The following is a 15416-nucleotide window of genomic DNA, read 5'->3' on the forward strand; positions in this document are numbered from 1 at the left end:
CACTTTCTCCCAGAAATGTTAGATGACTAAAAGATAATACCACGAACTAATTTGAGCCAAGGTGCAAAGTGGTAACCATGAATTAGCATTATTTCTGTCCCTCCCAGGATTTACATTTTTAATAATATTATCTTCTTGACTTTACAAATCAGTGAAAACAACAGAAGCATTACGCTATCTTATCTTCCATGTGAGAGTGGAAATAACGCCTGTGGGATGAGCTGAGGGATGCTGTCAGCTTGGATCTGAACTGTGTTATTTCCCTTAAACCTCTTATGTATGCTCCGGAAATCTGAGTGCCTTAATACAAAGGACGGACGTGGGATTGCTGAACTGCAGCAAAGAAATTTGGAAAAGAGTGGGAAAAAGAAGGTACTATCCATAGCAATAATAACTGCACATCACAGTACCCATGTCTTGTTCCTAGGTGTTGGGTCTAAATTATGACGAAGTTTTGTTCTGTGAACTATGCATTGAAGAGAATACAATTACAAAGTAACCAGCCTCCACGCTTAGAGAGAACAGAACAAAATCTGGACACAGAGTTGCTGAGAAAAATCTCACATGGGCTGGCTTCCTGCATCAACACTGTATACATGTCTGATGGGGAAGAAACAACACTGCTGCTAGTCCAATGGTTGCAGGCATGGAACCTGTCATGAACCTCGGGGCTACAAGGCGGCTCTTCTTCCCTGTCCTGGGCCCTCCTCCTCTTCCTCTCCCTCGTCCTTGTGGGAGGCCCACTCGCGCATCTGCTGGTCCAGCTCAGAGACGCTCCCCTCCTGGTCTGAGCTGCTGTCTGTACCATAATCGATCTCCTCCATGCACGGGGGCTCATCGTCCAGTTCTGAGGCGATGCTGCTGCTCCTGCGTCTGCTGTGGGTCCCCGTGATACATGGACAAGAAAGAAAGGAGAAGAAGGAAGGGAGGAAACATGTAGGACACATACAGAGGGGAGGGAACACAGAAAAGGGACATGGAGAGAGGAAGAGGAAATGAAAAGTTACCCACAGGAAGGAACAGTTAAAGGAAGTTAGAAAGGAGAGAGGGCTCATCTTCTCTGAGTATGAAATTCAAGAGTCTCGGCCCCTTTAACTGCGTGGCATGCACAGTGCCCTGTTCTCGACCACTACCGTCGACAGAGGAAGGAAATCACATGAAATCGACCGGGGCTTCCTTCTTCCTTTGCCAGCAGAGTCTGCACGTCTAAGTCCAATCAGGAGGTCTGCAGTCAGGAGATGTGGGCAGATCTTCAGGGTCCTTTCAGGCTCACAGCAAGTGACCAGAGGTGGCCCCCATGCAGGCCTGCCATTACTGCGTCACCCACTCCCAGGGGACGGCAGGACTGGAATTTGGGCAGGCAGCACTCAAAATCCCTCATGTCTCCCAAGCTCACAGCATGAGGAGCCTATGGCATACCTTTCCTTCATCGTGATGAATGGTTTATTGGAATTTAGAAAATTAATCCAGGTTGATTAAACGAGCGAGCAAGCAGGAGAAGAGCTTTCTCTGCTATGTTTGTGCTCCCCCACCCATCTCTCCTGCTCCCTTCAGCTTATTCACAAGAGGAGGAAGAGTGGGGAATGCCCAGCAAGAGATCTGATGGGCCAGAGGATCAGACAACAAAGCTTGACTATATATTTTGAACAAGGCAACTTTCCTTGCAAAGAATGGTGTCTCTCCCTCATTTGCATGAGTTACCTTTCCTGAAGACCTTCTAATCACTTCTTACTTAGGACTTAACCAATCAGGATTAGCAGCATGCTGGGTTCCTAGTCTGTGATTTACAGAAGGCAAGCACTTCATAAATCAGACGGAGTTGTTCATCCACCTGCCTCGCCATAAACAATGAAAATGGGTAATCAGCAGCGTGGTTACGTGTTAGCTCGGAACGTGAATCAGGGCCAGTTTCTTCACTGTCTACTGACGGATGGGAGCTGCTCCTATGCTCTCCAGGCCCCGGGACTCTAAATAGAAGGTCTGGTGGGTCCCTGCCTGAATGGAGAAGGGGAAGCGATGTGCATCCTGTTTCCACAGCACCAGGGCGTTACGTCATCATACTGTCCAGGCTGCCTTGTGTGTGATAAACTGAGTAAAGAGAAGCAAGAGCTGCCTCAGCCACCACTCAAGCTCTGAAGTCAGCAAGGACACTGAGTGCCTGTGGCTTCACCGTCACCACACTAGGCACAGAGCTGACAGGGCTGTGCAATGTCAAGGTCCTGAGCTCAAGTCCTGGCTATGGGATGTTGGAAGTGCCCCCGCACCCCCTAGAGAGGCAGTCATAGCCCCTCAGGAGTTGGGAAAACTCAACAGGAAAACACAGGATGCTACTGAGTAGAGTGTTGCCTGAAATACAGGCACCTGGCAAATTGTATCTCTGTTGTTCTGCTGCCAATATTGAAGACGGTAAGATACAGTGTTGGAGGAGGACACACACTGCTGTGCCGCTTCCACCTGGGTTACTGCAATGACGGCGGCAAAACCATCCCCCCTGGCACCGCTACCCATGTCTCTAAGCCATAATTCTCCTTATAGCACTTCCAGATGCGGGAGCTGGCAGAGACTGTCCATGGCCTGTGCAGTGATGGGAGCATCGCAGGGTGGAGCGTCCCTAAGGGGTGCGGCTGGCAGGAGCCCAGGAGCAAACAAAAGGTCGGTCTTCCCCAGTAGGTCCTGCCTCCCTCCTCCGCCCCGCACGGCGGACTTGGCACCAGTCACTCGTGGACTTGAACCTGCCCCATTACAGTCACATTGTCAGGCTGTTCCTGTTGTGATCGTTCCAATGCAACAGTCTACGTTTCTTCTAAGCCTTTACTCATGTAACCTTTTCTTCTATCTAACATGATCTTCCAGCTCTTGAACATCCACCAAAATGAGGCACATTGTTTTCAAAGCTCATCTTAATTTCCACCAACAGACTGTTTGGATACCTTTGTGTCTTACTGGAATTTTCTTCCTCTAAATGTTAATATTCACATACTCCCTTCATTTGTTTTGATCCTTATTAATGTTTCTAGCAATATAGTGAATAATGCCCATACTCCCATCTGGTTCACACACGCCATTATCTTACAGAACACCCAGAATGTGCTCAGAACAGAGCAGATCTACAAGAAACAGTTGCCAAACTGAATGTATAACAGGCATGTACATAGAGCAATCTATATTTTGTACCCTCCCGTGAGGAATTACATTTTTGGTATCATTTTCAAAGGATTTATATATGAATTAAACCATAATTGTCATGTTAGTGCATTTTGGAGATTTTAATCAAATATGTTTACCTTTATCATTAAGGTGATAAATAAATGTAATGTATAATATAAATATGAAATATAACATATAGAATAAGCAATATATATATTATAAAATTATGTATTATACACATTTGTTATGTAGATATTATATGTGTATGTTCATACATGCATGTGTATATGTGTACATATTACTATTATTATATATACATATATGTATATTCCTATGTTTATACAGAGCCACGCACCCATGCACCACATAACAACGCACTGGTCAATGACAAAATACATGTACGACTGAGGTCTCATAACATTATAATGAAGCTGAACCACTCCTATCAGCTAGTGACATCGTAGCCACTATACATGGAAAATACACCAAGACAGACCATACTGAGTCAGAAATGAACCTCAACAAATTTAGAAGTGAAACTGTGCAGTGCATTCCAGCCGATCCTTCCCATTCACTTTCTTTGACCACAGTGGAATCAAGCTAAAAATCAAAAACAAAGAGATAAAAAGAAAATGTCCAAGCACTTGGAAAGGAAATAAAAAACACTTCTAAATAATTCAGGAGGTCAAAGAGGGCATCTCATGGGAGAGTTAAACACACACACACACACACACACACACACACACACAATGGAAATGCATGGAAATGAAAATATAACATCAAAATTTGTGAGACAGCCATGTAGTAAGAGGGACATTTGTAGCAGTAAATGCTTACCTTAGGAAAGTCTAAAAATTTAAAATATCAGATACTACCCTCGAGAAAAGAGATAAGAGAGAGCAATTACAAAACAAGTAAAAGAAAGGAGCTAATAAAGACAAGAGCAAAAACTAATGTAATTAAAACAGAAAAACAATAGAGAAATTCAATGAAACAAAAAGATCTACTAAACTGACCAACCTCTGACAAGACTGTCAAAGCAAAAAAGGCAGGCACTGATTACTGCTACCAGGAATAACACAGGTACTATTACTACAGACCCTGCAGGTATCAGAAAAGTTAGGGGGTACCACGAAACACTCTTTACACATAAATTTGACAACTTAGATGGTATGGACCAATTCCTCAAAAAGCAAAAGCTACCATAATTCACTCAATTTGAAAGAGGTCATTTAAATAGCCCCATAACGTCTAAGGAAACTGAATTCATAATTTAAAACTCTCCAAAAAGATGTCCAGGCCCAGAGACGCTCCCTGGAGAATCCCACAGCAGGATTAGAGAAGAATAGCACCCATTCTATACACTGTCCTCCAGAAAATAAACGACAGAATGCTTTCCATTCATTTTATGACTCTAGTATCACCCTAATCCTAAAACCAGGCAAAGACTGTAAAAATAAACTACAGATCAATACCCCTCATGAATACAAATGCAACATCCTTCACAAACTATTAGCAAATTGAATTCACCATTATGTAAAAACAATTATGCACTCTGACCAAGTGGAGTTAATTCAGGGATACAAGACTTGTCCCATATTCACACATCAGTCAAACCAATCCATTAGATTAATGTAATCGAATACAGTTATGCAGAATGTAGACTTGAAAAAATTTGACACCCATTAGTAATAAAAGCTCTCAGAAAAAATAATAATAGAAGGGAGTTAGATCTGCCTGATAAAGAACATTTGAAAACACCTACAGCTAATATTGTATTTAATGGTAAAGACTGAATGCTTTTTTCCCCCCTTATGATCAGGAACAAGTCAAAAATGTCTTCTCTCACTATTGCTATTATTCAACATAGTACTGGGAGTTGTAGCCAGCATAGCAAGACAGAAAGAAAATACTAAAAGCATACAGATAAGAAAGCAAAAAATAAAACTAACTCTATTTGAGAATGTGCAAGAGCAACAATAAAAAGTTAAATAAAAAATAACTCCTAGAATTACAAATGAGGTCAATGAGGTCACAGGTTAAAGATTAACATAAAAAATCAATTGTACTTGTAACAACGACCATGTTAAAATCGCTAAGCATTCAGAGTCATTAAATAAAAATGGAATACTTAGGTGTTAATAGAACAAAACATATACCATACGTGTACACTAAAAAATATAAAAAGCTGATGATAAAAATCAAAATTTAAATAAATAGAGAAACACCCCTAGAAGCCACAACATTGTAAAGCTGATGTGCAGATTTCACACAATTCCTAGCTAAATTTCAAAAATGATTTTTGTGGATCCAAAGATTACCCTAAAATTTATACAGGAAGGTGAAGGAAGGAAACATAGCTGAAATAATTTTGAAAACAGGAAAAAAAGTGGGAGAGGCCACTCTACTCAACTTCAAGGCTGATTATATGGCTATGAAAAACAAGACTGCATGGCTCTGGCCCAGGGACAGACATGTCAATCAAGAGAACAAAACAGAGAACAAAACGGGGAACAAAATGGAGAACCCAAAATATATCCACACAAGAAAAACCAACTGATTTTTGACAAAAGTACAAAAGCAACTCCACCACAGGAGCGCTGGGGGAAGTGAGCGGGGTAAGAAGTGGACTCCTGGGCACAATGTGTCCCCTCAGCCCAGCAGGGCTGCGGGACGAGCCAGCACAGCTGGCCTTCCACAACACACACCACTGACTCAGATGGATCGTCCTCAGGGGTGGATGGACAGAAGCAGAGACCAAATCAAGATCTGCAGCCATTTATTAGCATAGAAGAGTAGCAACCATAAATACTCTATCACCAAGCAAGGAAGACTCAGGATACACTTTTTCTTTTTTTTTTCTTTCTTTTTTTTTTTTTTGTATTCTGCCTATCCCCATTCATTCATTCATTCATTCAATTATTTAGTGATCAACTGTTTAGTTGGCATCTACTAGGAGGCAAAAGATAAAAGATAAGTACATTTTTATAGCTTAAATGAGTTAGAAGTGATTAAAAATTTCAGAAGCCAAAACCCCATTTAACCAGTAAGAATTAGGATAGAAACTACTAAAAAGGAGGAGGGGAAGAAGGGATGGATACAAAAATAAATAAATAAACTCCTGGTAGCAGTGTCCCTGGTGAGGGTCAGGGTTGCCATAGATCCTGCTACCACTCAGTGCATTATCTTATTTTCTTTGAACAACATCATTCAAGTCTAGCAAAATGCAATGAAGTTGCCCTTCACACTCCAGCCAATCCTTCCCATCCTGAAGGCAAAGGCATCATCCCACCTCTTTTAAAATCTTCCGAGAACAGTAGCAAGCTTCTCTCCTTCCCTTTGTTCAAGTGATGTCTCTGAACACTCAATCTGACATGTTACTTGCTTTTGCGTAACACTGCTGCCCATGGTAATAAGCAGTTCTACGTGTGCTGACCTCTCCTCGCCATACCACTGTTAGCTGCCCTGCCCTCACGCCCAGGGCAGCGAGGAATATCTAACAGGTCCTATCCTGGGCCCATCTTATCAGCTGTTGGCTCCTGCCAGGTAATCCCATCCTGGGACAGAGTCTGCCCTGATGCAAGCCCAGGATTCCAGAACAGCAGGCACAGCCCTGTGTCCAGGGAGAACCTTCTTCTCAGGGCAGGACGCAGAGAAGAGGCTCAAGTTTCTGAAACAAAACGGCCAGCGTCACTGGGAGTTGCTCTCGCAGCTGATGGACTCAGCTCCCTCAGGACGACATGCCTGTGGTAAGGCAGAGTGAGAGTGACTTCAACAGTATCGGGGTGTCTGCTATTCTTCCTCTTGGTCTCCCTCTCTCTCTTATTTTTCAAAAATGATGAATTTGATAAGAAATCACCATACACAACTTCGATATAAATGAAAATATTATGCAGAAATCAAACTCTGCTTCCAACGATAGGGTGGCCCTTAATACCCAAATGTGGGAAGTGTATGGAGAAAACACTGAAAATGGATTTCGTTTCCTCCTTTTTATCCGACTGCTTTGATATCCTGTAGACACATATTTGAAACTCACTCCGGGTGATGCTGGGGAATCCCACGGGCAGAGGGAAAACTGTAAACCAGAAACAAAACGTAAACTTATGAGTCAGGCAAGCAACTGAGGTTCTGAATCCTGGCTGCAAAGTCTGAGTGAGGAACAGGAGTTTCCCTCTCAAGTTTCATCTGGAGAGGAGGCACGCTACTAGCTAGAGAGAACATGAAGGAAACAGATTTCACGGCAGCAAACAGGACACATTAACTCCAACAAACATGGATCTCCCTTTCCTCCTCAAAGCATTTGGAGACGAGGCTTGAAAACGTTTTAATCCTGGCCAGTTCACCATCCTCGCCCTCAAGTAGAAACCAATCAACGCACCTTTCTGTCTCTAAGGAAAGCCATTAGGAAGTCTCTATCCCTTGCAATTCCTCCTCCATGCTGGCCAGAACAGCAATTTGCAACTTTATGATGTGATAAATAGAATTTCTTTGTTTTGATTTTTCATTTGCATATTTATTGAGATATGACGCTCTTAATTAGTTCTGCTTTTTTTGTTTTGCTTGCTTTCTTGGTTGGGGAAAGACAGCTTTCTGTAGTGCAAAATAATTCTGCAGCTAACAGGGTGAATAAAACCAGCCGGTGGCACACCATGATGTTGATGCTGGTTAAAATGAAGCTTTACGGGTTCTTTTTTTTCACCTGTTTTCTCTTTATATGCCAGGGTAATGCTCAAGACTCAGGTGAATGTCAGGCCTCAAGAGACAGCCCCCACTGCGAAGCAAGAGAACACTTAAAATGCTAGACACTCACACACACCCAGCGAGCTCTTCCTGGCCCACCTCTCACCCGTCTCCCCCCTGAAATAGCTGAGCGCCTCCTTGGGCCTTGTCCCAAAGAAATGCACCTCACCACATCTCGGCTTTTGTACAGGAGAACAGCACCTGTGTAGTCCGAGCGGCTGCCTCCCAAGGGAGTGTGTGGGATGAGCTATTCACACAATGCTATTCCTCCTGGACCCTCTACTCACTTCTTCAGGAGCAGAGCCCTTTGAATGTTGGGCCCAGCAGCCTACCAAACAAAGCAGAGATTCTCAAAGCCTTGCAGCCATCAGACCACGCCCACTGCGACCGCCTCACCACCGGCTCCCAGAACCACCAGCCCAGTTTCGGTTCCCTGGTTGCCAAGATCTTCACACCATCACCAATTCAACGCTTTTAAAAGGAATAACTTAATTTATTACCCCCCTTCCCTTTCTCTTTTGTTTAGTCTAGTAATGGAGCATTTCCTATAGAGAGAGAAAAGTACTAGGCACTTTTGGTAAAGGGAAAGAATCAACATTGCTAATCACCCACTGTGTGCAAGGAGCTTGGCATTTGCTCTTCTTTCATTTAAAATATGGACAGACAAATTTATGGGGTGATATTATCATTCCTATTTTACAGTTGGGAAAAGAGACTGGGTATTTAGATAATTGGCCCGGTATCTCAAAGGTGCATACACCAAGGGGTCCTGTTCCCCTTAATTCCATTAACACATATTGATGCATAAAAATCTACCTTGCCTGGGATGGATATTAATTCAGCCAAAATCAAGTCATGGACTCAGTCATGATGCCTAGAAAAAGTCCAACGTCATTCTCACCACTCCCTTTCCCCCTCAAAAAACACAGAAATACATGAACGAGTGACTCCATTAGGTGTGGGAGTGTGGAGCTACACATACAGAATAAAAGTCCATGGGAATGGGAGCCAGTGGTCTCATGGCAAAGAGGAGGAGCACAGTGTGGGGAGGGAGGCAGGCAGGGGGAGCACGGGACATGGGCCAAGGGCTGGTACAGCTGTGACTCAGGTGCTGTTTCCACCTCCACAGCCACCTCTGCTCCACACTGGACTCAGGCTGCCTGTGCATGTAAGGAACGCAAACCCCATGAGACACAGTGGGCCCCAGGCCAGGGGGAGGTGCTTAAGCAAGTCTGGAGTAACAGGTGGTCACCGAGCAAAAGCCCCGGGGGCGCGTGACCCTGCATGTCAGCGAGCTGGCTTTAAGCTGCGTGACTCTTACAGAAGGCGTTTGTCTTTGAAGCTGAGACGGTTCCAATGATGGAAAACTTGAGGAACCTAGGTAGATAGACAGAAAGGCAGGCATAGCTCTCTTTCCATTGATGTATCTTACCATTTCTATTTGTTTTTATAAATTACTTGTATTAAGCAGAACCTTTATATTAATTAACAGTTTAAGTGAAAATTACTTAGTATCATTATGTTACACACACATAAGTGAACCCTTCACAGTGACCACTTTGTCACCTCTCAGCATATCTCGGTTGTCTTCCCCACCCTTTAATTTAACAGAATTTTAGTTCCTATCTCTTGTATCTTAGACACTTGACACTACATACATAACCCGCGGGGGAGGCAGGAAGGGAGCTTCCACAATCCGATCTCTAGTTATTTCTTCATCCAAATTTTCTAACTTCGTTCTCCTACATAATCCCTCCATGAAGGTTAGCTTGGTCTCTCACCTCCACTCAAACACGCTGGGGGCTTTGGTGTTCCTCTGAGTTGACTACCGCTGACTCTACCTGCAACGCTCTCCTTCTGGCCACTGGTAATTTAAACCCCCTGATGTCTTAAGGGTCAAGCCCAGATGTTATTCCCTTTGGAAATGCATCCACAGTTATGCAGGCTAGAAACGATGACTCATTTCATTTGAGTGTACTTATTCACTGTGCTTTCCCTTACAGCTCAGATTAACATGAAACCCTCAGGTTGGCTCTTGCCTTACAGAAAATGCTCCCAAGCAATACCCATTAAGGAACAACAGAAAACTCCCTTTCTTAACACGAGAAAAATAGGCTCTGTGTCCAGGCTGCTAACAACCCTACGTGTCTCCTGACTTCTGGCAGCCACATGTGGAAACTGAAGAGGTGAGGTGTTTAGGAAAATTCATACTTTTAATGTTGAAACTGCAGCCGTTGAAGTGCTAGAATGGGCTGTTTCTTTAGATCATTTGTTAAAACTTTAAGTTAATCAGTGTTTGTACGTGAGATTCTAGTTCCCTTGCATAGGCAGGTATTTGTGTTCTCTGTCCTAGAAATGAAGGAAGTATCAATACTAGAAGACATTTACAGTAAAGATGAAACAGGCAGAAAAGGAGAGAAGACTGAAATTTGCAGGATGCGGTAGAAGCTGAAGAGCCTGTGAGAAAACACAAATCAGCACTGCTATTTAAAGACTCTTTTTTGTTATCTTGGGCGCTGTCTCTCAAATTCTGTGTTTCCATCAGGCTCTCAGGTTTCAGATAAAAGGATTTTTTGTTGCTATTGTTACAGACTAAAAGAATTCTTTACACAGGCCTTTTTGTTGTAAGAACAAAATCAAATCTCCTTGCCTTCAGAAACACCCAGGGATTTCAAGCAGTTTACAGAGCAATGAATTCTCATCTCACTTGTAGGAGGAAAACCAGACATCTCTTGGTTTCACAACACCTACTACCTACCACAGGGTCTGGGGTAAAAACCACCATTCTGTAGATGTCATATTCTATTTTGGTGAAAAGCTAACACATTTATGGATCTCTACAGGTTATCACTGCGATCACACACATTTTTCCTGACAATAAAGTTACATGAAATGTCATTGGGAGAAATCACTGGATAAAGAGACAAAGAATGAAGTAGGTATGTTTCTCAGATACGGTATGATATAGAGACTTGCAGTCCTCTTCGCCAAGGAGATAAATAATCAATACATGGCATCTGAAGAGATATGAGGTGCTCAGAATAGAGTCCCAGGTGAGGCCAGCAGGCTACTGAGAAATCAAGTCTCTGCACGAAGTATGTGAGAGAAAGTTGGCTATGCCTTCAAAAGGAGGTCATACTGCCTCCAAAGATGCCCATTTTAATTTATCCCACATTCAATTCTAAAGGAACTTAATTAATAGGGTATTAATTGATATAATCAATTGCACCATAAAGATGACTAATGACCTTCAAGAAAGTATTTTGATTTGAGCAGTTACCTGGGCAAAGCTTGAATGAATGAAGACAAGTTATAATTTTCAGTGACAGTTATGTTTTCTGCTAAATATGAAAATATTAACTCAACAGAAGACAGCCTTGCGGATCACGACGGGCCATGGCAGGACCGAAGAGACCGCGGCTACCATGGCAGGACCGGGCCAGGGGGAGTCGGTGCCAGGTGTGAAAAAGTAAATCACTGCCCAGGAGGGGCCCTGAAAATTTGTTAGAAGCATCATAATAAAACACATTATGCGATATATTGTATGATAATAAAATTTAATGTGATGTAGAACACATCACATAATTTGACCAAAGGCAATAGCAAGCAAGTATCATTTATCAAACCCTGATCCTGTACTATAAGAATTCTAACGAAGGGAAGGTTATCTGTAAGTAAAGTTAACTTACAAGTTATATAAATTATGTTTTTAATTATTATGTCTTTCAAAAGCTTTTTTAATGTACATGAAAATAGCATTGCTAAGTAGATGTGTTAGCATCATCTGTTTGCATAAAACATTAGTCAGTTTTTCCATTTACTAATTAATGAGTAACTACTGCGATCACAATACAATGTTAGCTACTGCATCTGAAAGCTTTCCCAGAGGCATTTGCTAGGTACTTTAAGTGAATTACCTCACTTAACTCAATGGCATTGCTTCATACTTGGTTGGTAACTTTTGATTTTAAAATGTAACCGTTCTATTTCTGCTTTAATTTTCCATTTACCAAGACTGTATAAATCCCATACTCACTAAAGCGCTTAAAATTACAAATTCATTGAACCCACTGATTCATTCAGAAATATGTATTGACTGTCTATGGGATTACCTTTTGTTCATTTATCTGTTCATTAATTTAGAAGGAAAAGGGGGGATGCAAGCCTTTCGTCCACCTGGTATGGGCTGTGGGCAATCGATCTGGGGAAGGGAATGGAGGAGACCAGGGAGTGAAATGGGGGAGCGAGGTGGGGAAGGGAAGTGGGGGCGAGCCGGCCCAGGATCAGTTACATCAGGAGCAGGTGGTGCATATGGGAGCTCAGGGGAGGGGTAAATGACTCCATCAAAGGCAAAGAGTGCGGAAACAACGCCCCAGGATGAAGAGTAAATGCAAAACCCTGGCGTCAAGGGAGAGGGCAGTGTGGACAGCACATGTCTTGAGTCTTTCAGAGGAGGGGGAGCAGAATCTGCATGTGGTCAAGGGTGGGACAGGAAGTTGGGGGAGGGCAGAAGCTGAGGGGCCAAGGAAAGGAAACCAGACTTGCCTGTATAGGTCATTATTTTGTGTTCATAAGGAGATGCTGGAGCACTCTATCCCATTATCATTAGATGTAATTATTTAAATTTAACTTGTTGGAGATTAGCTGTTTAATTTAAAAAATGTAATTGGAGCAATGTATTAAGTAATAATATTTGACATCATTAATGAGGGTATAATTATGCATGCTATTTAAAAAATTAGTGCAATACCAATATTTTCTCACAAAATGAAGCAAAAATTATTAACTACAAACCAACTTGACTAAATTCATTCTGGAATTTATATCCCTGTCAATTGTCCCTCAAACTGAAAAAAATCTACTTAAGATTTTCTCATGTAAGTGTAAGAAAAGTGTAGTTATACTTTCACAGGGAATTTTTTTAAAGAAGGGGGTATATAAAAAAGGCCTCGCCCTCCTCTCAGACTGAGGACAGGGAGAAAACGGTTCCGGAGAGTTGCCCTTCATCTGTAGAGCAGCCCAGGGGACAAAGAACAACCTGGCCCTGAAGGCGGGTCTTGCACGGATCCAATGAGTTCAGTGTTATTAATGTGCCTAGTTTTCATATAAAGAAAAGTGGAAAACTTAGGTGATTTGTCCAAGGTCATCCAGCTAGTAATTTGTGGCATCAGGATGGGCACTGAGGTGTTGGTGACAATTCCATACTGGGGGACACTGAGTACTGAGCAGAAAGGATACAGTTCAACTGATAATACAGGGAGGCGCTAAATGTGGGCAGGGACACGCGTGGTTCTCCTATTTGGACGCTGCATTTCAACGGCGTGAGTCGGCTGTTCGCCACTGTTATCTATCAAACAGTCCAGGTCGGGGGTGAGGGTTGGGAACCCCACTCAGGCTTATTTAATTCTGGAAAATCAATCAGACACAAAGCACAGCAAGTCCCCCTCAAAAAAAGCCTGTCATCATAGGGTGCCAACACAGCCGTGGGAGCCAGATGGTGGCACTGGGTGAACTGTATTAAACGGCCATTTTTTCCAGGCCAAGAGACATCCCCTATGGGCAATTTCCTATGCTTGAACGTGCTATGACTAGAGCTACTGGCAGGTCACCTGGGAAAGGTGTGTAGAATGGAGGTGGGGGGGCTACAAAAGCTGGCCTTTGAGTCTCTCCTCCGATGGGCCCCCTCGTTGGGGGAGGCTCTGACTGCTGCCCGGCCCAGGAGAATCTGTCTCCCTCCTTCCCCTTTAAATTCCCCGAACGTCTTCCGTCTGCTTTCCATGGCTGGCCCCTAGATTTCTGCCAAGTACACAGAAGTTCCTCCCTGTGGAGGAAAGACCGAATAGAATCCCACAGACATCCTGTAACGTCCCCCCAAGTGGCCAAAGGTGATGGGGCGCCACCAGGAGTCCGCTCACCAGCCCCAGGGCCACCTCTCACAAACACCCAAAAACACGGAGCCGAGCCACACGAACCGCAGCTTCACAGCTGTCCCTGGCGAGCCGCGCTGCCCTCTTGCACTGCCTCCTCAGAGGAGAGCACGCTGAGACAGGGAGCCAAAGGAAAGGGGTAATTTATTGTGGGGACTGCATACTAATTAGTTTTCAGGAGTTCCTCGGGTAATTACAACCAGTACCATTTGCAATTGATTTGGCCAGACTAAAAATGGATGCTTTGGTGCATCAGTGAAATTAGCAGGAGGCCAAGAAGAAGGCAGAAGAGGAAACGTCTTACCCAGAAGATAGGAGCACCTGGCCTCAGGCCAAGCCGCAGGCGACACCTTCTCTGGGGCCAAAGTTACAGTGGGCACTGCACACTCAGGAGGCAAGTTCTCCCCCACCCCCGCCCAAGGCCACCTGGGGTGGGCGGCCGGATGTCTCCAGAGCTGCGTTTTCACAACTGGAGGAGTGGTCCCAAGGGGCCTGTGAAGTCAGATGTCTAGCTCAGCCCGGGGCAGATACTGGTCTGGCCAACAAAGGCACAGAGAGAAGCAGCGGGAGTGGTCATGGGCACCCCCAGATGTGCGCAGACAGAAGTTTGGGGTTTGATAACTGATCCATATGCCTTACCTCATACTGACCTGGGGGGATCTCCTCATGCCAGTGAGTGAGATAAGCGGGCAGACTGTCTCTGAATGCCTGCTCCTAGCCCAGGGCTGGGAAGTAGATATTAACAATGACAACAAGGACTGCATCCCTATTCCTCGTGGTACGGTTGTCCCAGCCCCGCGCTGCCGGCTTGGCAGGCCTCCGCTCCTTCAGGCCTTTCACCACCTTCAGAAATGAGGAACCAGAGGCGCAGAGACTCATTCTCATACACGGCAGCAGATGCTGGCTGGACAGCTACAGACGTAGCCTCTCTGTACCTGACCCAGAACCAGTGGCAACGATTGCCAAAGGGGCCCATGTCCCCTAAGGAGGGAGGGTCCAGGAGGAGTGCACCTGACCTACCATGGTGGTGGAGCCCACAGCAGCATCGCTTCTGGCTCCTGGGTACCCCTGGTCCTAACACCCGCTGGTTCCTGTGAGGCCTGTAGTCCTGCCTGGAATCACAGACCGGCTTACTGGGATGTGATCTTTCTACCTGTCCCCCATGGGGCCTTACCCGTGCTTGAGCCCCTGCCTCTCCTGCTGTCCTCACCTGCTGGGTTGTGACTTGAATCCAAGATGCAAGCTCCCCCAACACGGAATCTAAATGTTCTCCCTCTCAGCCTCTTCCTCTGACCACTGGCCTGGGTCAAACTGATGCTGGGCACACTCTCAAGGGGGCCCCCAGTATTTACGGGAAATAAAACCCTGCCTGCTATCTGACAAAGCTGCTAGGATGCTTCCGGAGTCCAGGGACCACTATTTCTTTCTCTACCAGTTGCCCGTCGGTCTGGATGAGCTGGCTGATGGTGAAGACAGTGAAGAGGAGGAAGTCAGCTCCCCTGCGGAGGTTAAATGGCATCTTGGCCTTGCTTCTCCGGCCCAGGTCTCCCTCATCTCCACCCCGCGCTTGGTGGTACCCCCTCCCCCGGAGTCCCTTTC

General features: G+C 44.5%; 1 protein-coding gene across 1 annotated transcript in view; it reads right to left on the reverse strand.

Annotated features, from left to right (window-relative positions):
* Positions 1 to 602: 602 nt before the first annotated feature.
* Positions 603 to 15416, reverse strand: part of LOC129079875 (cytosolic carboxypeptidase 4-like) — a 127413-nt gene continuing 112599 nt past the window's right edge. The window contains exon 2 of the mRNA XM_054585121.1: positions 603 to 876. Within this exon, the coding sequence (XP_054441096.1) occupies positions 672 to 876 (205 nt within the window). The 3' untranslated portion in view covers positions 603 to 671. The remainder of the gene's footprint in view (positions 877 to 15416) is intronic.

The sequence above is a fragment of the Pteronotus mesoamericanus genome, unplaced genomic scaffold (genome assembly GCF_021234165.1).
Source record: "Pteronotus mesoamericanus isolate MK-2021 breed Mesoamerican mustached bat unplaced genomic scaffold, CSHL_Meso_final contig_1203, whole genome shotgun sequence".
NCBI lineage: Eukaryota > Metazoa > Chordata > Mammalia > Chiroptera > Mormoopidae > Pteronotus > Pteronotus mesoamericanus.